The sequence below is a fragment of the Salvelinus alpinus genome, chromosome 20 (genome assembly GCF_045679555.1).
Source record: "Salvelinus alpinus chromosome 20, SLU_Salpinus.1, whole genome shotgun sequence".
Taxonomy (NCBI): Eukaryota; Metazoa; Chordata; class Actinopteri; order Salmoniformes; family Salmonidae; genus Salvelinus; species Salvelinus alpinus.
Genome location: NC_092105.1, coordinates 10,299,442 through 10,322,689, shown reverse-complemented (window position 1 = coordinate 10,322,689; position 23,248 = coordinate 10,299,442). Strand labels below are relative to the sequence as shown.

General features: G+C 41.7%; 1 protein-coding gene across 4 annotated transcripts; it reads right to left on the bottom strand.

The window, feature by feature from the left end:
* Positions 1 to 701: 701 nt before the first annotated feature.
* Positions 702 to 4,471, bottom strand: LOC139546283 (myb/SANT-like DNA-binding domain-containing protein 4). Of its 4 annotated transcripts, XR_011669192.1 has the most exons (11): positions 4,088 to 4,471; positions 3,686 to 3,756; positions 3,422 to 3,598; positions 3,270 to 3,331; positions 3,101 to 3,187; positions 2,972 to 3,013; positions 2,729 to 2,903; positions 2,614 to 2,649; positions 1,962 to 2,515; positions 1,569 to 1,680; positions 702 to 1,474 (listed from the first exon to the last, which is right to left on the bottom strand). XR_011669192.1 is itself a non-coding variant. In XM_071354466.1 (7 exons), the coding sequence occupies exons 1-7, from the start codon at positions 4,243 to 4,245 to the stop codon at positions 2,766 to 2,768; spliced, it is 735 nt and encodes a 244-aa protein (XP_071210567.1). In that variant the 5' UTR covers positions 4,246 to 4,471; the 3' UTR covers positions 2,618 to 2,765. The 4 variants fall into 4 exon arrangements, 3 of the variants coding, with proteins under 3 accessions (XP_071210567.1, XP_071210568.1, XP_071210569.1); XM_071354466.1 differs by lacking the exons at positions 702 to 1,474; positions 1,569 to 1,680; positions 1,962 to 2,515 and having other exon boundaries at positions 2,618 to 2,903; XM_071354467.1 differs by lacking the exons at positions 702 to 1,474; positions 1,569 to 1,680; positions 1,962 to 2,515; positions 2,972 to 3,013 and having other exon boundaries at positions 2,618 to 2,649.
* Between the last annotated feature and the right edge of the window lie 18,777 nt (positions 4,472 to 23,248).

Genomic DNA, 23,248 nt, shown 5'->3' with positions numbered 1-23,248 from the left:
ATAAGGGATTAAGCCAGGATATCTTGGTGATCCTGGCTCAATTGATCCGTAATCCGGTTGCACTAAAGATGGATAGGGGGCAGGAGGATATGTTATGGTATAAATTACCATGGAGATTTATTCTGTGGAGCTAGCCTGCTCCAGACCAGGCTAAATTCCAGGATCTATTTAATCTCATCCCTAATGTCAGTCAGCAGTCACCACAAATGGAAACCAATAGTTATTTCACTGCTCACTATACATTGTTATCACATATAACTAGACCCACTGTTATTTAAACGTTTGTGATCATTAATTTCAATGATTTTGGATAAAAAATGATTTTTAGATGATGTTGCTATCATTAGATAATTTACAGTTTCCCATAGACTATAAGGCTATATATAAAATGATAGAATATTAGGGCCACAGAGGGGAAAAAAACACAAGTCATAATATTGTAACCAGTTGTTTTAAAGGAGGACAGTTGTTAAAATGACAGATGTGGGGCATTTCGTGAAATTGTACTTCAGTATGGTTTCATAAACAAAGACATGCTGATGTGCCAGAATATTAAGTATCACATTGTCATAAGTATCAAAACTGTAAAAACAATATGTAGCTTTTCTGCAGAAAGAACCAGCCTCATAAATGTATGACTTTATCCTTTTTCTTCAGTGTGGCCCTAGTACTCTGTCATATAAACAAATACACATTCCATATGAATATAAAAACACAATGTGTAACATTATGTTCCTTTATTGAATAAGGACAAAACAAAGCAGGTAAACCATCAGCTCCTTTCGAAACTGAAGTCACAGTGACTCTACAAGATGGAAAGCACAGAATCCAAGCATATTATACAAAATGATACATACACATTCAAAGGTCTGTATATAACACACCCTGCATGTCTGCACACTAAAATAAATGCAGGACAAATCCATACACATCAACTGAACAGACAAATGAATGGATGCAGTAGCCTCCCTGCAGCCTTGTATTACACACAGTATACCGCACAAACATCATAAGAGGCCAAATTCGTCAAAAAACGAACCCAAAAAAACCCAAATTCCTCTGCCACCGCAGGACATATTTAACCAAAATTGAAAGCACACATACTAACTAAAATAATTCAACACATATTGGTCCCTCAGCAGCCGACCACTGTCGTCATCAGGGAAGATTGCCGGATTGTCCCAGTCCATGGCTGGTGGCACTCTGGGGGCCCTCTCCTTCCTCAGGCAGGCCACATTGTGGAGGACAGCACAAGCCACAGTAATATCACATGCCCTAACAGGGCTGACCCTTAATTTGTGAAGGCAGTGAAAGCGTGCCTTCAGGAGGCCAAAGGTCATTTCAACTCTGGCCCTGGTCCTGGCATGGGCATGGTTGTAGGCCTGCTGTGCTTCCTGGGGGTCTGTGAAAGGTGTCAGGAGAAAAGGCTGGCAGCCATACCCCCTGTCTCCCAGCAACACACCAGAGAATTCACCTGTCAACACAAAATCTCATCATTACTACCTCATAAACACAGTGATATTCTTGACACAGCCATGATGGTTATAAATAGGGGTTGTGTGGCTTACCTTGTGATAGGCACTGATAGATTTCAGAGGCCCGAAAGATTCTGGAGTCATGGACTGAGCCAGGCCATTTTGCCACAACATTGCTGATCACACAGTCAGCATTGCAGACCATCTGAAATCATAAGATGAGGAATATTACACCAATCAATGCACATCACTGGCAATGCAGAGTGTTCGTCAATGGACAATATCAAAAAGTTATGTTCACCTGAACATTAATGCTGTGAAAGGATTTCCTATTCACAAAATCGGCCTCATGGGCACCTGAGGGGGCTTTTATCCTTATGTGTGTGCAGTCCACTGCACCAATGACATTGGGGAAACCTGTCACACAAAGTAATGAGTATCCTACTATGTGTTAACAGTTGTCCTGTAATTTGTAGATCCTCTTACCTGCAATCCTATAGAACTCCTCTTTGATGTCACAGAGTCTTCTGTGGCCAGGGAAGGAGATGAAGACATCTGCTAATGCTTTGATAGCCAGACACACACTCCTTATTGTGCGGCAAATTGTGGCCTTGTTCAGCTGTTCTGCATCCCCCACTGAGTACAGGAAGGCTCCACTAGCAAAAAAGCGCAAGGCCACACAAACCATTTGCTCCACACTCAGTGCATGGCTCCGTGCAGTGCGGTGCTTAATCCTGGGACCCAGTAGTCTGCATAGATACCTGATGCCATCTGCAGAAAACCTGTATCTTTCATATAGATGGTCATCAGGGAAGGCCAGTGGGTCCAACCGGTCCCTGAAGACCCTTTCTCGCCTGAAGGCTCTCCTCAGCACAAGTGCTTCTTCATCCACCACATCTCGCACGAATGGGCATGCCATTGTCAGAGCAGAAAGGAACACACAATTTTGGGCCTTCATATAGGCTAGTGGCCACACCTGGTGCTGGGGGGTGGGCAAAACAGGGCGATGCCTTATAACGATGACTTGGTTGTACTGATTGCTGGGAAAATAAAAAAAACCTTAGAAAGATGCCACCGTCCTGTGTGCTCACAATAAGAGCTCATATGTCATGGCTCACTTGACTTTACGAGAATATACCTAATTTTTATTTTGAGCTGTGTCATCTTCTTGGAGCTGGGGGAGGAAAGAAAAATAATGATTAATACATTTGTGTTACAGTTAGCATACAGTGTACATTGAAGGCATATCTCACCTCCCTCTCAAGTTTTTTTATTTCAAGGTCCAGTTTCCTAATTGTCCTCTTTTTTTATTTCGGACTCCAGTGCAAGATTTTCCATCTTTTTCTTCTTGTACTGAATGTCTATGTCTGCCAGTTCTATTTGGCGCCGGAGGTGGTTGCCATACAACTTTCTGATAGCTTGTGAGCTCTGTGAACACAATACAATTAGCGCAGCTGGAATTTGGCAGGATGTGGTGTCCTTTTATTAATACGCACTATGTTGCCAGGCTGGTTTTCCCACTGTATAGCATCTGGGTCCTGTAAAAGAAATTAGATTTTTTGATTTTGATGAGGACTCCTCACCATTGTAGAGTAAATAGTACTTTCACAGTCTTAACATGATACCTCATGCCTTCTGGAATCCAGAGAGATGGTCTCCTCCTCATCATCGTCTCCATCATGTGCTGTTGCTGCTGCACTGGGGCCTTCACCCTATCACATTTAATCAGATTCATATTGAAGCTAGTAGACAAGACATGCCAGGCCTACAGTATGCCTTTGATGGAGTACTCACTGGATCAGCATCGTCTGGTGCTTGTGCTGGTGGCTCTAACAGGAACACAGTGCTGCCAGACACTGCAAGGCAATAGGTAAACCAAAGTCAGACAGTCCAAATTGATTCAATATGAATGTGGTTGTATCCCATGTAGAGATGGAAGGACATACCTTGAATGAAGCGGGTGGCATCTTGGGAGGAACCTATGCTCGTCTCTTTCCCCCCAGGGATCCCCTCTAAGACGGGCCTGCCTTTATTTAGCTCCAAGGCCATGTCCTCTGCTGGGGTAAGGTCAGCCTTTGGTGACCCACCACCCGTGCCTTGTCTGTGGGTATTCTTTTTCACTGCTAAAACAGTACAGACAATGTGTGAGCAGGCACCTTCTGGGTACAATATATGCTTGTGCTTTGTTAAATATTAGTCAGGGACCATACCATTCTGCAGAATGTTCTTGTATTTGATTTTGACCTGCTGCCATGTCCGTTTTGGCCCGTTCATGTTTAATCTACACACACACACACACACACACACACACACACACACACACACACACACACACACACACACACACACATTTAATGGAGTCACACTGCAAAAAATTACTTGGTATTTTTGTCTTGTTTTCAGTAAAAATATCAAAAAATTTATCATAGCTTTATACAGTGTGATGGAGTTACTTTACACAATTTCACTCATATCTGCAGTGCATTTCAATTAAAAATTTAACCGTTTCATAATTACAGTACAACTGCATTTTTGGAGATGTGAATTAAATATTTGAATTGTAATTGTGATGTTTCAGCGGAGCGGTGAGTGTGTAATTGTGCACTACTTACGCATTCAGGCGGTCTGCAATACTTTGCCACGCTTTTTCTCTTTGCTTTATCACTGTGGCGGTGTTGCCTTTCTTCTTAATTATATCTTTTACCTCCTCGTATGCCTCCATGAGGATTTGTGCTTCCGACGGGGAAAAGTACGCGGCTCTAGTTGCCATGGTAAATCAGTTAATCTGTGATCTGTGGCGGGGTCTATTTGAGTGAGCCGTGAGCGCGCACCTATCCAGGATTGGTTTCACCTGGCTTAATGAATCCGTGTCTGCTCATCCTGGCTTGGTCTTTGTGCAACCAATTAAGCCTGGACGCACATGTTTTGGCTTCATTGAGCTCAGCTGAGTCATTTATCCCGGATGTCTTAATTCTACTTTTGTGCAACAGGCCCCAGGTCAGGAACGTGACAGTACTGTATATGAACATAAAACACAATAACACTAGATGCTATATGAACATAAAACACAATAACACTAGATGGTATATGAAGATAAAACACAATAACACTAGATGGTATATGAAGATAAACACAATAACACTAGATGCTATATGAACATAAAACACAACAACACTAGATGGTATATGAACATAAAACACAACATTAGATGGTATATGAACATATAACACAATAACACTAGATGGTATATGAAGATAAAACACAATAACACTAGATGGTACATGAACATAAAACACAATAACACTAGATGGTATATGAAGATAAAACACAACAACACTAGATGCTATATCAACATAAAACACAATAATACTAGATGGTATATGAACATAAAACATAACAACATAAAACACAACAACACTAGATGGTATATGAACATAAAACACAATAACACTAGATGGTATATGAACATAAAACATAACAACATAAAACACAACAACACTAGATGGTATATGAACATAAAACACAATAACACTAGATGGTATATGAACATAAAACACAATAACACTAGATGGTATATGAACATAAAACACAATAACACTAGATGGTATATGAACATAAAACACAATAACACTAGATGGTATATGAACATAAAACACAATAATACAAGATGGCATATGAACATAAAACACAATAACACTAGATGGTATATGAACATAAAACACAATAATACAAGATGGCATATGAACATAAAACACAATAACACTAGATGGTATATGAACATAAAACACAATAACATAAAACACAACAACACTAGATGGTATATGAACATAAAACACAACAACACTAGATGGTATATGAACATAAAACACAACAACACTAGATGGTATATGAACATAAAACACAGTAACACTAGATGGTATATGAACATAAAACACAATAACACTAGATGGTATATGAACATAAAACACAACAACACTAGATGGTATATGAACATAAAACACAACAACACTAGATGGTATATGAACATAAAACACAGTAACACTAGATGGTATATGAACATAAAACACAACAACACTAGATGGTATATGAACATAAAACACAACAACACTAGATGGTATATGAACATAAAACACAATAACACTAGATGGTATATGAACATAAAACACAACAACACTAGATGCTATATGAACATAAAACACAATAACACTAGATGGTATATGAACATAAAACACAATAACACTAGATGGTATATGAACATAAAACACAATAACACTAGATCGTATATGAACATAAAACACAATAACACTAGATGGTATATGAAAGCACTGGCGACACACTGGTGTAGGGGTCTCAATAGAAAAGTCTCAATGGAAAGTATCTCCTGGACCTGACAGTACATTCTGACAGGACAGTTATAACTGTCTGTTATCACTCATTAGGCTGTCTGGCTCCTTGGAGAATATTGTTGTTTTTGTACTTCCAATGTTACTTTGGAGAATACAGACACTGGCGTGTGTCGTCAGCAAACTTGATGATGGAGTTGGAAATGTGTTTGGCCTCGCAGTCGTGGGTATGCAGGGAATACATGAGGGGACTAAGGATGCTCCCTTGTGAGGCCCCTGTGTTGAGGATCAGTGTGGAGGAGGTAATGTTGCCTAACTTCACCACCTGGGGGCGGCCCGTCAGGAAGTCCAGGACCCAGTTGCATAGGGAGGAGTTCAGACCCAGGGCTTTGAGCTTTGTAATGAGCTTATAGGACACTATGGTAATGAAGGAATGAACAGCATTCTCACATGTGCATTATTTTTGTCCAGGTGGGGAAGGGCAGTGTGCAGTGCAATGGCAAATGTGTTTTCCATGGATCTGTCAAGGCGGTAGGCGAATTGGAGAGGGTCGAGTGTGTCGATGAGGAAGCAGGTGATATGGTTTTTGACTGGCCTCTCAAAGCACTTCATGATGACAGAAGTGAGTCTTTAGTCTTTCAGTTCAGTTAGTTTCCCTTTCTTGGGCACGGGGAGGATAGTGGACACCTTGAAGCAGGTGGGTTAGGAGGCCTGAGCTAGGGAGAGATTGGAAATGTCAGAGAACACAACAGCCAGCTGATCTGCACATACTCTGAACCAGAATTAGCTGAAATTTCGATAAGAACTAAAGCAACATACCCGTGATTTGAATAATATGTGATCCACAATAATTTTTTATGTATACTTCCCTCTTAGTGAAGCCGTCGCGCCTTAAAAATGGTACAGATGGGAGAAACGCTCTCATCACGAATACTTTTTTTTTCCACAGGGGTTAAAGATGTGGCTATTTCCCTCCTTTTTCTCACTTGAAGCAACACTGTATGAGAGGCAATAGCATCAGAAGGCAGGAAGAGGTATAATTATGCAAATATGTCCCAAAAAAATATTCAGTAATAGCTCATGTGGAATGAAGATGTCAACAAGGTGTTCACAATCACTGGCAGAATTGGTTAATTACACATGACACCATTTCTTCCCCAACACATGGCAGTATACAGTCTCACACTGAGATGAAAATACAGGAGAGGATATTTACATTACCAGACTCCAGAATTGGGAGATAATCTGCTCTGAAAATAGAAGCTTCCCACTGGGCACAGATGTAAGTTCAACGTCTAGTTTTGATTTACATTTCACTCTGTCATTGGATTTAGCTGAAAAGTCGGGTGGGGGGGGGAAAATGATGAAATTCTCTTTAAGTTGATTACTTTTTGTAAATCCAATCAGTTTTCAGAATCAGTTTTCATTTAATTGACGTGGAATTGACATGGAAACATCGTTGATTCAACCAGTTTTATCCCAGTAGGTTGGTTGTGTTACTGTATTGCAGTTACTGTATTAAGGAAGATAAACTGATCTTCAGTTCTCTTCTTTAAACCATAAAGATCACTATAAAAATAACTGTTGTTGTGTCCTACTCCAGGAGAATATAACTGCTATTATGTCCTACTCCAAGAGAATATAACTGTTGTTTTGTCCTACTCCAGGAGAATATAACTGTTGTTACGTCCTACTCCAGGAAAATATAACTGTTGTTACGTCCTACACCAGGAGAATATAACTGTTGTTACGTCCTACTCCAGGAGAATATAACTGTTGTTACGTCCTACTCCAGGAGAATATAACTGTTGTTACGTCCTACTCCAGGACAATATAACTGTTGTTACGTCCTACTCCAGGAGAATATAACTGTTGTTATGTCCTACTCCAGGACAATATAACTGGTGTTACGTCCTACTCCAGGAGAATATAACTGGTGTTATGTCCTACTCCAGGAGAATATAACTGTTGTTATGTCCTACTCCAGGACAATATAACTGTTGTTACGTCCTACTCCAGGACAATATAACTGGTGTTATGTCCTACTCCAGGACAATATAACTGTTGCTATGTCCTACTCCAGGAGAATATTGTCAGGACCCGGTGCGAGAAACAGTCACTAATAATCGTCAGAACCCAGAAGATGAGGCAGACACAGCAGTACTAGAGATGGTGGTTTAATTAAAGAACAAAATCTTCAGGCAAAGAAACTAAATCCACAATGTCCAAAAATAAAGCCAAGAGGCACAAAATGGAAATCCTCCAAAATACAAAAGAAACTCCACAAAGTGGTAAAAACAGAAGGGAAAAACAAACCTCAAAAGACTACTCAATTAATACACAAGAACTAAACCAGAGAACCTCTGGAAAATCCAACAAGAGAAATATCTATATAAAACAAGGCTTGGGCTGGGGCTGGGTGCTAACTTACAAACACTGAGCAATTAACTGAGGAACACACAGGGTTTAAATACTAACAAGGGAATGACCTACAGGTGCAAACAATAATTAGAGCAAGAAAAACAAAAGGTACAAAAAAGGTGCAATGGGGACATCTAGTGACCAAAACCCGAACAGTCTTGGCCAAAACCTGACAAATATAACTGTTGTTATGTCCTACTCCAGGAGAATATAACTGGTGTTACGTCCTACTCCAGGAGAATATAACTGGTGTTATGTCCTACTCCAGGAGAATATAACTGGCGTTACGTCCTACTCCAGGACAATATAACTGTTGTTACGTCCTACTCCAGGAGAATATAACTGGTGTTATGTCCTACTCCAGGACAATATAACTGTTGTTACGTCCTACTCCAGGACAATATAACTGTTGTTACGTCCTACTCCAGGAGAATATAACTGTTGTTATGTCCTACTCCAGGAGAATATAACTGTTGCTATGTCCTACTCCAGGAGAATATAACTGTTGTTACGTCCTACTCCAGGACAATATAACTGTTGCTATGTCTTACTCCAGGAGAATATAACTGTTGTTACGTCCTACTCCAGGACAATATAACTGTTGCTATGTCTTACTCCAGGAGAATATAACTGTTGCTATGTCCTACTCCAGGACAATATAACTGGTGTTATGTCCTACTCCAGGAGAATATAACTGTTGTTATGTCCTACTCCAGGAGAATATAACTGTTGTTACGTCCTACTCCAGGAGAATATAACTGTTGCTATGTCCTACTCCAGGAGAATATAACTGTTGCTATGTCCTACTCCAGGAGAATATAACTGTTGCTATGTCCTACTCCAGGAGAATATAACTGTTGCTATGTCCTACTCCAGGAGAATATAACTGTTGCTATGTCCTACTCCAGGAGAATATAACTGTTGTTACGTCCTACTCCAGGACAATATAACTGTTGTTACGTCCTACTCCAGGAGAATATAACTGTTGCTATGTCCTACTCCAGGAGAATATAACTGTTGCTATGTCCTACTCCAGGAGAATATAACTGTTGCTATGTCCTACTCCAGGAGAATATAACTGTTGCTATGTCCTACTCCAGGAGAATATAACTGTTGTTACGTCCTACTCCAGGACAATATAACTGTTGCTATGTCCTACTCCAGGAGAATATAACTGTTGCTATGTCCTACTCCAGGAGAATATAACTGTTGCTATGTCCTACTCCAGGAGAATATAACTGTTGCTATGTCCTACTCCAGGAGAATATAACTGTTGCTATGTCCTACTCCAGGAGAATATAACTGTTGTTAAGTCCTACTCCAGGAGAATATAACTGTTGTTACGTCCTACTCCAGGAGAATATAACTGTTGTTACGTCCTACTCCAGGAGAATATAACTGTTGTTACGTCCTACTCCAGGAGAATATAACTGTTGCTATGTCCTACTCCAGGAGAATGAGATGATTGTTTACATGGGTTATTCATGTTGCTCACTACATTTATGAATAAGAGAGCAATGGTTAAAGGTTTGAATAAACTGTTAGAGAGCATAGCATACATAAGATTATTTGCCAGATTTTTTACCAATCTACCAGACAATAGAAATGGTATATTTCCAGTGTGTGATACCTCCCTCACTAGGGGCGGCAGGTAGCCAAATCAAATCAAATCAAATCAAATTTTATTAGTCACATACACATGGTTAGCAGATGTTAATGCGAGTGTAGCGAAATGCTTGTGCTTCTAGTTCCGACAATGCAGTAATAACCAACAAGTAATCTAACCTAACAATTCCACAACTACTACCTTATACACACACACAAGTGTAAAGGGATAAAGAATATGTACATAAAGATATATGAATGAGTGGTGGTACAGAACGGCATGGCAAGATGCAGTAGATGGTATAGAGTACGGTATATACATATGAGATGAGTACTGTAGGGTATGTAAACATAAAGTGGCATAGTTTAAAGTGGCTAGTGGTACATGTATTACATAAAGATGGCAAGATGCAGTAGATGATATAGAGTACAGTATATACATATGAGATGGGTAATGTAGGGTATGTAAACATTATATTAAGTGGCATTGTTTAAAGTGGCTAGTGGTACATTTTTACATAATTTCCATCAATTCCCATTTTTAAAGTGGCTGGAGTTGAGTCAGTATGTTGGCAGCGGCCGCTAAATGTTAGTGGTGGCTGTTTAACAGTCTGATGGCCTTGAGATAGAAGCTGTTTTTCAGTCTCTCGGTCCCTGCTTTGATGCACCTGTACTGACCTCGCCTTCTGGATGATAGTGGGGTGAACAGGCAGTGGCTTGGGTGGTTGTTGTCCTTGATGATCTTTATGGCCTTCCTGTGACATCGGGTGGTGTAGGTGTCCTGGAGGGCAGGTAGTTTGCCCCCGGTGGTGCGTTCTGCAGACCTCACTACCCTCTGGAGAGCCTTACGGTTGTGGGCGGAGCAGTTGCCGTACCAGGCGGTGATACAGCCCGACAGGATGCTCTCGATTGTGCATCTGTAGAAGTTTGTGAGTGCTTTTGGTGACAAGCCGAATTTCTTCAGCCTCCTGAGGTTGAAGAGGCGCTGCTGCGCCTTCTTCACAACGCTGTCTGTGTGGGTGGACCAATTCAGTTTGTCCGTGATGTGTACACCGAGGAACTTAAAACTTTCCACCTTCTCCACTACTGACCCGTCGATGTGGATAGGGGGGTGCTCCCTCTGCTGTTTCCTGAAGTCCACAATCATCTCCTTTGTTTTGTTGACGTTGAGTGTGAGGTTATTTTCCTGACACCACACTCCGAGGGCCCTCACCTCCTCCCTGTAGGCCGTCTCGTCGTTGTTGGTAATCAAGCCTACCACTGTAGTGTCATCCGCAAACTTGATGATTGAGTTGGAGGCGTGCATGGCCACGCAGTCGTGGGTGAACAGGGAGTACAGGAGAGGGCTCAGAACGCACCCTTGTGGGGCCCCAGTGTTGAGGATCAGCGGGGTGGAGATGTTGTTACCTACCCTCACCACCTGGGGGCGGCCCGTCAGGAAGTCCAGGACCCAGTTGCACAGGGCGGGGTCGAGACCCAGGGTCTCGAGCTTGATGACGAGTTTGGAGGGTACTATGGTGTTAAATGCTGAGCTGTAATCGATGAACAGCATTCTCACATGGGTATTCCTCTTGTCCAGATGGGTTAGGGCAGTGTGCAGTGTGGTTGCGATTGCGTCGTCTGTGGACCTATTGGGTCGGTAAGCAAATTGGAGTGGGTCTAGGGTGTCCGGTAGGGTGGAGGTGATATGGTCCTTGACTAGTCTCTCAAAGCACTTCATGATGACGGAAGTGAGTGCTACGGGGCGGTAGTCGTTTAGCTCAGTTACCTTAGCTTTCTTGGGAACAGGAACAATGGTGGCCCTCTTGAAGCATGTGGGAACAGCAGACTGGGATAAGGATTGATTGAATATGTCCGTAAACACACCAGCCAGCTGGTCTGCGCATGCTCTGAGGACGCGGCTGGGAATGCCGTCTGGGCCTGCAGCCTTGCGAGGGTTAACACGTTTAAATGTTTTACTCACCTCGGCTGCAGTGAAGGAGAGCCCGCAGGTTTTGGTAGGGGGCCGTGTCAGTGGCACTGTATTGTCCTCAAAGCGGGCAAAAAAGTTGTTTAGCCTGTCTGGGAGCAAGACATCCTGGTCCGCGACGGGGCTGGTTTTCTTTTTGTAATCCGTGATTGACTGTAGACCCTGCCACATACCTCTTGTGTCTGAGCTGTTGAATTGCGACTCGATTTTGTCTCTGTACTGGGACTTAGCCTGTTTGATTGCCTTGCGGAGAGAATAGCTACACTGTTTGTATTCGGTCATGCTTCCGGTCACCTTGCCCTGGTTAAAAGCAGTGGTTCGCGCTTTCAGTTTCACGCGAATGCTGCCGTCAATCCACGGTTTCTGGTTTAGGAATGTTTTAATCGTTGCTGTGGGTACGACATCGTCAATGCACTTCCTAATGAACTCGCTCACCGAATCAGCATATTCGTCAATATTGTTGTTGGACGCAATGCGGAACATATTCCAATCCGCGTGATCGAAGCAGTCTTGAAGCGTGGATTCAGATTGGTCGGACCAGCGTTGAACAGACCTGAGCGCGGGAGCTTGTTGTTTTAGTTTCTGTTTGTAGGCTGGAATCAACAAAATGGAGTCGTGGTCAGCTTTTCCGAAAGGGGGGCGGGGGAGGGCCTTATATGCGTCGCGGAAATTAGTATAACAATGATCTAGGGTTTTTCCAGCCCTGGTAGCACAATCGATATGCTGATAGAATTTAGGGAGTTTTGTTTTTAGATTAGCCTTGTTAAAATCCCCAGCTACGATGAATGCAGCCTCAGGGTGTGTGGTTTCCAGTTTACAAAGAGTCAGATAAAGTTCGTTCAGGGCCATCGATGTGTCTGCTTGGGGGGGAATATATACGGCTGTGATTATGATTGAAGAGAATTCCCTTGGTAGATAATGCGGTCGACATTTGATTGTGAGGAGTTGTAGATCAGGTGAACAGAATGACTTGAGTTCCTGTGTGTTGTTATGATGATCACACCACGTCTCGTTAATCATAAGGCATACCCCCCCGCCCCTCTTCTTACCAGAAAGATGTTTGTTTCTGTCGGCGCGATGCATGAAGAAACCAGCTGGCTGCACCGACTCCGTTAGCGTCTCTTGAGTTAGCCATGTTTCCGTGAAGCAGAGCACGTTGCAATCCCTGATGTCTCTCTGGAATGCTACCCGTGCTCGGATTTCATCAACCTTATTGTCAAGAGACTGGACATTGGCGAGTAGTATGCTAGGGAGTGGAGCGCGATGTGCCCGTCTCCGAAGCCTGACCACGAGACCGCCTCGTTTGCCCCTTTTACGGCGTCGCACAGGGTCGCCGGCTGGGATCAGATCCATTGTATTGGGTGGAAGGCAAAACACTGGATCCGTTTCGGGAAAGTCATATTCCTGGTAGGAACGATGATGAGTTGACGTTAATCGTATATTCAGTAGTTCCTCCCGACTGTATGTAATGAAACCTAAGATTACCTGGGGTACCGATGTAAGAAATAACACATAAAAAAACAAAATACTGCATATTTTCCAAGGAACGCGAAGCGAGGCGGCCATCTCTTTTCGGCGCCGGAAAAGTGGTTTAAGAGCGGTAGGCCAGTAACCAAAAGGCTGACTAGGTGACAAATCTGTTAATGTGCCCTTGAGCAAGGTACTTAACCCTAATTTCTCCTGTAAATAACTCTTGATAAGCGCGTATTGATAAATAACTGTAAATGTCTAAAACTGCAAAAAGGGTCTGTATCCAGTTATAGAAAATAAATTGTGTTGTAGCCATGGTGAACATACTTCCTAGCTAGAAATGAGGAATCGGCCCAGATGTGTTCCGCATCAGGGGGGGTGCCGGAGCTGACTGAATCAGCCCGGAATCAGGTGTCAGACTCGGCCCGGAATCAAAATGAATGACTGCCCAGAATCGTACATCGGGCTGTTTCCGTCTACCTAAATTCAGCAGACTTTGCTGGCATCTTACCAGAAGCGGACCGATGCAAATTTAAATAAATGTATACAAAATTACCCAATTTAGTCATTTTAAATATTACTATTATACATTTTCTGCTTGCAAATGATACCCATCCACCCCAAACAATTTGTTGGAGGAAACATCGTACACCTGTTGACTGTGTCAGCGTGCATGCACCTGGCCCGCCACAGGAGTCGCTACAGCGCGATGGGACAAGCACATCCCGTCCGGCCAAACCCTCCCCTAACTCGGACGATGCTGGGCCAATTGTACGTCGCCTCATGGGTCTCCCGGTCACGGCCGGCACGGGTATCGAACTAGCATCGCAGTTTGACTTGCACAAAGTATCAAAATACTAAAATACTACTTAAACAAGACTCTCAAAGAATTTAATTTAAATGTTAATTGTATCTTTTGATCACAGAGACAATGAGAAAAAGCAGCCCGTGTAATCATCTGCCAGAGAGCAGCCCCAATCGGCCCGAGACCCGAGTAATACATTTGGGCCAGATAACTCTCATCGGAATCGGCCCGAGCTCAATCCCTACATCCAAGCCATAAGTAATACTGCCTAATGTCTGCCCAGACTCGGGCCATATGCCGTTGGCCGAGTCTGACTCTCAGCCGAGTGTCCCGACTCTCAGCCGGAATCGGCCCAGATCCACTGTGCTAGCTGAGTAACGGCCATGGACAACATACAGGAGAACAAGTGTTTTGGTTTGGGGTCTCTAAGTAATAGCCAGTGCATGTGAAACAGGGCTGAGTGCTAAGACAATTAATGGGCGTGAGACAAAGTGCTTGGAGAGCTTGTGAGCGACACATGAACTTTAGCGAAATGGGGGGGGGGGGGTCCATACGTTTTTCCCTCTTCGTGCGTTTGCCTCAGATGAATGGGCTTTTCAGATTTAAGAAAGTACATGGCTGAAATACAAAGAGAGGCTCATCTATCAGAGCTGAATAGTGAGGGAAAATCCTATGGCTGTGTGGAAGTGGGGGGGGGGGGGGGGGGCTGTTGGTCTCTGATTAGACCCAGGGACAGTTACGCTCAGGGTTTGCAGCGCAAACATCAAACCTCTATTCTCCCCCTCCAAAGCCTTTGAACCACAGGAGACACTTTCTTCACGGCAAGCTCTGTTTTAATAAAGATTCTCTCAGAAACTAGCTAACACATGTTATTGAACATTTAATGCAACTCGGTTGTTTTTTCCTCATGGCGGATGTGATCAGATGAAAAACAAACGTTCAACATCACCAATGTCAGTTTGACAACATTAAGGCAGGCTGCAGATCCATCGCTCAAACATGAGCTGTCAACAGAACTGTCAGATAGTGAGTGACGATGTGGATTGGGCTGAGAGGGGGGAAAAACACATTGAAAACGGTCCTCTTAGAGAGAAAATCACTCTAAACATGGAGTGTAGAAAATAGTGATGAATTTTCAGATTAAGTTTGGGTCTGCTAAATACATAGTTGAAAAGAACGTAATCAATTAAACACTGAGAGAGACATGGAAAGCTTTTATAATGGTTTTCAAGGCACCAGGATCTTCTTAATTTTTTATGCGGTTTTATGTGCATCCAAAGTATAAATTGGCCTCCAGTTTCCTGTGGTGACAAGAGGTAAACACCAAATTGCAATAACTGTCAGTCGAACATTAAATCAAACTGACATCTCTCTAAAAAGGCTGGGCCATGAAAAATTAACAGGCAGATTTTGAGGAGCCTTGAAAGTGAGTTTTTTTCTTCTCACCTCTATGTGTATCTGGTGGGATTCACATGCAGTGCATTATTTTGGTTTGTCTTAGACTACTGGGTTTTGGTTTGTATTACACTACTGGGTTTTGGTTTGTATTAGACTACTGGGTTTTGGTTTGTATTAGACTACTGGGTTTTGGTTTGTCTTAGACTACTGGGTTTTGGTTTGTATTAGACTACTGGGTTTTCGTTTGTATTAGACTACTGGGTTTTGGTTTGTATTAGACTACTGGGTTTTGGTTTGTATTAGACTACTGGGTTTTGGTTTGTATTAGACTACTGGGTTTTGGTTTGTATTAGACTACTGGGTTTTGGTTTGTATTAGACTACTGGGTTTTGGTTTGTATTAGACTACTGGGTTTTGGTTTGTATTAGACTACTGGGTTTTGGTTTGTCTTAGACTACTGGGTTTTGGTTTGTATTAGACTACTGGGTTTTGGTTTGTATTAGACTACTGGGTTTTGGTTTGTATTAGACTACTGGGTTTTGGTTTGTATTAGACTACTGGGTTTTGGTTTGTATTAGACTACTGGGTTTTGGTTTGTATTAGACTACTGGGTTTTGGTTTGTCTTAGACTACTGGGTTTTGGTTTGTATTAGACTACTGGGTTTTGGTTTGTATTAGACTACTGGGTTTTGGTTTGTATTAGACTACTGGGTTTTGGTTTGTATTAGACTACTGGGTTTTGGTTTGTATTAGACTACTGGGTTTTGGTTTGTATTAGACTACTGGGTTTTGGTTTGTATTAGACTACTGGGTTTTGGTTTGTATTAGACTACTGGGTTTTGGTTTGTATTAGACTACTGGGTTTTGGTTTGTATTAGACTACTGGGTTTTGGTTTGTATTAGACTACTGGGTTTTGGTTTGTCTTAGACTACTGGGTTTTGGTTTGTATTAGACTACTGGGTTTTGGTTTGTCTTAGACTACTGGGTTTTGGTTTGTATTAGACTACTGGGTTTTGGTTTGTATTAGACTACTGGGTTTTGGTTTGTATTAGACTACTGGGTTTTGGTTTGTATTAGACTACTGGGTTTTGGTTTGTATTAGACTACTGGGTTTTGGATTGTATTAGACTACTGGGTTTTGGTTTGTATTAGACTACTGGGTTTTGGTTTGTATTAGACTACTGGGTTTTGGTTTGTCTTAGACTACTGGGTTTTGGTTTGTCTTAGACTACTGGATTTTGGTTTGTATTAGACTACTGGGTTTTGGTTTGTATTAGACTACTGGGTTTTGGTTTGTATTAGTCTACTGGGTTTTGGTTTGTATTAGACTACTGGGTTTTGGTTTGTATTAGACTACTGGGTTTTGGTTTGTATTAGACTACTGGGTTTTGGTTTGTATTAGACTACTGGGTTTTTCATACTGATCATGTAATGTTTGTAACCAAGTCTGGAGAGATTCTTGAAACAGCCAACTTCTTATTTGGATGTTCCAAGAATGATTTACTTGTATTTATTTTCTGTCATGGACTTAATCAATCCACCCTGAGATGCTGTCCTTGACTTTCACCCTTGTCTCTGGAGGAGACAACACGTTGTCTATTCTGTGATCCACGAAAGAGGGTTATAGTGTTTCTGTGGGCTCAGTGGGTCACTACAAAGTATTGGGCTTATATAAAGAGCAGGGGTCAGAGGGAGCAGAGTAGAAAGGTAGAGAAGAGGAGAAAACGAAAAGAGAAGCAGAGATAATATCTTACAATTAAAGTCTTAAGTATCCTTGTGGTTCTGTTGTGGGTCTGTCTATACATCTACACTCTTAGAAGTAAAAGAGCCTGGGGGAACCTTTTGGGGTTCTAAAAATTGCCACACAGGGTAACCTTTTCAGTTCAAAAAAGGTTCCTTGAGGAACCCCTCTGAAAAGGGTATTCGGGGAACCCCTGTGTAAACGTTCAAACCGTAAAATGTTTGTGATTAGAGAGGTTCGATTTTGAGTATTTTTTATAATATATTGTAGAGGTATCAGCCTATCAGATGGCTTATTGGAGGCATGGCTTATTAGAGTGAATGTCATTCCTGTTCATCACGTTAAGTTTGTGCACTACAAATAAAACTATTCTTGAATATTTATGCATATTACATATTCCAATATAATATTAAAGAGTGACTGCCCCTAAAAAGAAACTTATTTTTTTGAAAATGGCCTGTGGCTTCGATATGAATCCGAACATTTATTATAGTGTCAAAATGTACTACCAAGTATAAATAGGAGATTTGCAAGACCTTAGGAAAAAATGGTATGTCACGGAATGAAGGGTACCATAACAGTTTTCTGTTGGTTGGGTTTATTTTAATCCTACCCACAAACCCACAGCTGGCAGCACCCAATTAATACTTTTGGTAAATTTGGTTTGACATGTGATATCCTTATGGGGCTAGTACATGGGACAATATTTTGAAAGGTCAATAGCTTCAAATTTCAATTACTTAAAAACCTCAAACCAATATACACATTTTGAAAACATTTAATGAGACAACTAAAAGATGTGCAACATGAAAATATTGCCCCAATAACATTGTGTAATTTATTGACGGTCCCTAACTATCCCCAGAGATGGGCTTTCCAAAGTCAAACCAATTTTGTTATGGTTGCACACCAGCCAGGTGAAGGTAATTGGCTAAATAATTTGGCTAACTCTTCCCACCTTGCGAAAACACACAAGAAACACCCACATCTAACTACACCCCGAAACCAACTCACGTTTGAATTCATTCAAGGATGCTTGCATTTTATAATAAACCAAATCTAAAACGAGTCTAAATCAGGAAGTGCAGTTACACTTTAACATTGCTGATTACGAACAGTGCCTGTAGAAAGTATTCATACTCCTTGACTTATTCTACACGTTGTTGTGTCACAAGCTGAATTAAAAAATGGATCTACACGCCATACACACGAAGTGAAAACATGTTTTTAGAAATGTTTTGAAAATCTATTGAAAATTAAATACAGAAATATCACATTTACATAAGTATTCACAACCATGAGTCAATACTTTGTAGAGGCATCTTTGGCAGTGATTGCAGCTGTGAGTCTTTCTGGGTAAGTCTCTAAGAGCTTTCCACAACTGGATTGTGCATATTTGATCATTAAGATTTTCATAATTCTTCAAGCTCTGTCAAATTAATTGTTGATTATTGCTGGACATCCATTTTCAGGTCTTGCCATAGATTTTCAAGTAGACCAAAACTGTATCTCGGCCATTCAGGAACATTCACTGTCTTCTTGGTAAGCAAATCCAGTGTAGATTTGGCCTTGTGTTTTAGGTTATTGTCCCACTGAAAGGTGAATTAGTCTCCCAGTGTCTGGTGGAAAGCAGACTGAACCAGGTTTTCCTCTAGGATTTTGCCTGTGCTTAGCTCCATTCTGTTTATTTTTTATCCTGAAAAACTCCCCAGTCCTTAATGATTACATTTATACCCATAACATGATGCAGCCACCACTATGCTTGAAAATATTGGAGAGTAGTACTCAGTAATGTGATGTATTGGATTTGCCCCAAACATAACACTTTGTATTCAGGACATTTCTTTGCCACATTTTTAGCAGTATTACTTTAGTGCCTTGTTGCAAACAGGATGCATGTTTTGGAATATTTGTATTCTGTACAGGCTTCCTTCTTTTCACTCTGTCAATTAGGTTAGGCAACTGATCGGCATCAGACCGTAAGGCGCTACAAATAGTAGTGCGTACAGGCCAGTACATCACTGGGGCCAAGCTTCCTGCCATCCAGGACCTCTATACCAGGCGGTGTCAGAGGAAGGCCCAACATTTTTTCAAAGTGTCCAGTCACCCAAGTCATAGACTGTTCTCTCTTCTACCGCTTGGCGAGCAGTACCGGAGCACCAAGTCTAGGTCCAAAAGGCTCCTTAACAAGGCATTGGCATTGGAAAACCACTCTGGTCTTTGTGGTTGAATCTGTGTTTGAAATTAACTGCTTGACCCCCGGGACCTCACAGATAATTGTATGTGTGGGGTACAGACATGAGGAGTCATAGAAAAATCATTTTAAACACTAGTATTGAAAAATTAAAGGAGAGCCACACACTCTAGGAGCTCAGATGCAATGATTTAATAACCTTATATCCAATGATGATGAAGACAGCTTAAGACAGCTTGTCTGTCGAAACGTTGGATACTAGGTTATTCAATTATTGCATCTGAGCTCCTAGAGTGTGTGGCTCTCCTTTAATTTTTCAAGTGTTCTACTCTGCTGGCCAGCACTTCGCCTAAATAGGTGTGCATTTCTTTCACCTCTAAACACGTGTATTGCGAACATAGTGAGTCCATGCAACTTATTATGTGACTATTTAAGCAACATTTTACTCCTGAACTTATTTAGGCTTGCCATAACAAAGGGGTTGAATAGTTTTCAATTTTAATTAATTTGTAAAAATAAACATAATTCCACTTTGACATTATGGGGTACTGTGTGTAGGTCAGTGACCAAAAATAGAAATGTAATCCATTTTAAATTCAGGCTGTAACACAACAACATGTGGAAAATGTCAAGGGGTGTGAAAACTTTCTGAAGGCACTGTATAGAAATAATGTGGTAACGCTTTCAACTTGGGGATTTGCATAGGATCTTGATTAACTCATACACCTCTGTAAGCCTCATTGAGACTACAAAACTGTCAGTGTTCAACCTTAACATTTGATGACAATACAACAGAACACAAATTACATTTACTTGAACTGGTGGCATAAAACTATCTATCTGAAAGCCACGTCCCTACTAAGCCACGCCTCCAGTCCAGGGTTCGTCCAGGAACCCTTTACTACAGTACATTGAAACATTAAAGGTTCCTCCAAGAATCCCTCATCTAAATAAAAGGTGCAATAATGAACCATCCATTAATTCACAATGGTTCCAAGAGAATCTCCAGGGGTTCCATGAGAATCTCCAGGGGTTCCATGAGAATCTCCAGGGGTTCCATGATAATCTCCAGGGGTTCCATGAGAATCTCCAGGGGTTCCAAGATAATCTCCAGGTCTTCCATGAGAATCTCCAGGGGTTCCAAGATAATCTCCAGGGGTTCCATGAGAATCTCCAGGGGTTCCAAGATAATCTCCAGGTCTTCCATGAGAATCTCCAGGGGTTCCAAGATAATCTCCAGGTCTTCCATGAGAATCTCCAGGGGTTCCATGAGAATCTCCAGGTCTTCCATGAGAATCTCCAGGGGTTCCAAGATAATCTCCAGGGGTTCCATGAGAATCTCCAGGGGTTCCAAGAGAATCTCCAGGGGTTCCAAGAGAATCTCCAGGGGTTCCATGAGAATCTCCAGGGGTTCCAAGAGAATCTCCAGGGGTTCCAAGAGAATCTCCAGGGGTTCCAAGAGAATCTCCAGGGGTTCCATGAGAATCTCCAGGGGTTCCAAGAGAATCTCCAGGGGTTCCATGAGAATCTCCAGGGGTTCCAAGAGAATCTCCAGGGGTTCCAAGAGAATCTCCAGGGGTTCCATGAGAATCTCCAGGGGTTCCATGAGAATCTCCAGGGGTTCCATGAGAATCTCCAGGGGTTCCTTGAGAATCTCCAGGGGTTCCTGGAGGGTCTCCAGGGGTTCCTCGAGAATCTACATGGTTCCTCGAGAATCTACACGGTTCCTTGAGGGTCTCCAGGGTTCCTCAAGGATCTCCAGGGTTCCTTGAGTCACTACTAAATCTAAGATGGTACATGCTGGTAGAGAGGAGTGCAACCAATAGAAGAGCAGCATCAGACATCTCAAGAGAATGTTTTAGAATTGTCTGATCAACTCATCACAATATGAACACTTCAAAGTAAGAACATCGGTGCTTCAATCATTGGTCCATAACATAATCGTTGGTCTTGCTTAAACCAATGTCCATAACATAATCGTTGGTCTTGCTTAAACCAATGTCCATAACATAATCGTTGGTCTTGCTTAAACCAATGTCCATAACATAATCATTGGTTTGCTTAAACCAATGTCCATAACATAATCATTGGTTTGCTTAAACCAATGTCCATAACATAATCATTGGTTTGCTTAAACCAATGTCCATAACATAATCGTTGGTCTTGCTTAAACCAATGTCCATAACATAATCGTTGGTCTTGCTTAAACCAATGTCCATAACATAATCGTTGGTCTTGCTTAAACCAATGTCCATAACATAATCGTTGGTCTTGCTTAAACCAATGTCCATAACATAATCGTTGGTCTTGCTTAAACCAATGTCCATAACATAATCATTGGTTTGCTTAAACCAATGTCCATAACATAATCGTTGGTCTTGCTTAAACCAATGTCCATAACATAATCGTTGGTCTTGCTTAAACCAATGTCCATAACATAATCATTGGTTTTGCTTAAACCAATGTCCATAACATAATCGTTGCCAACGAAAAATAATCCAAGGGTATGGTGAACCTTAACATGTCATGCAGTTTTAGACATGTGAAGCAGCATAGTGCACCAACAGTGCTGGCGGCCCATGGCTCCGAGCCTTTGGCTGTCTGAAGGAGGAATTCACAGTTCAGAGAACTCTCCCGGAGATGGAGCTGGAGAAATCCTTGATGCCCCGCACAATGAGGCCATTTCAGAGTGGATCACGGCAGTGTCTTACCGGGATATGGGAGAGGGAAGGCATTATGACAGGCCGATGAAGAATTTATTTGAAATGTCTCTGGGTGTTGAGAAGATTTATGAGCTCCCTGAGAAGCGACGAGGAGAACGTTAGAGTGCAGGGCACAAAGAACAGAAGACTTTCATACAAAACCCTCCCCCAAATAGAACAAAGTGACTATGAAATTAAATGTATAGATAAGTTACTGTAGTGATCTATTATAGTGGTGGATGTCTATTACAAGGACTGTTCTACATAAATTGACTTTAAAAGGTAATCGTACTAAATCAAGTGTTTCTGATGTTTATTTTATATAACGGTGCCTAATCACAGTGTTTGATCAGATTAGCAAGATTAGCAATGTCCTCAGCAGTTTGGATTGAATGTCTGGAGATATTGAAAAAAAAGGAGGGAAGAGTTAGAAGAATGAGGAGAATGAGTGAGGGAGTGAGGGAGTGTAGGACAAAGAAGTAATGTGGCCTGACAGAAAAGCCCGTACTAAGTTTGCTGTTGACAGCCTGAACTATGGTGACACCAGCTCCCAGCGACGACAGACTGAGAGAGGAATCACAGTCTCTTTCTACCAAAAACATCCCTATTTGTGGGCTCTCTAGAAACAGCTCACAGCTAGTCTCTAAAGCTCATGAGAATAAATGAAGTAACATTGCTCTAAATTAGTAAGTGTTTGGCTTCACTGCTTTAAAATGGGCTGGAGATATGCATAATACCTCAGAAAAAAAAGCACTGCCTGCTTTTGGGTATGTAGACTAAATTACTCTGCATTGTAACCGTTCGAAACAGAGAAAGAGTTGTAGACGTCCCAGACTTTTATTTAGCGTGATACATGCCGTTGTCTTTGTACATCAGAGACTTAATCCTTCTTACGTACTGAAAGGATAAACCCTTTAATAATTGAAAGAGAATGCTTGAACGTAATATGTGAACCAATCAATATCCTTCTCCCGCCTCCTCTGTGTCCACCCAATTAATTATCTGATTTAGACCGGCAACAGATCCATCCTACAGGGGACCATTGCCCTGTTGGTTGAGATAAGAAGAAAAGTATCTCACAACTGACACACTCGTACTGGGCAGTGTATTTGTAGAGTGTGGGT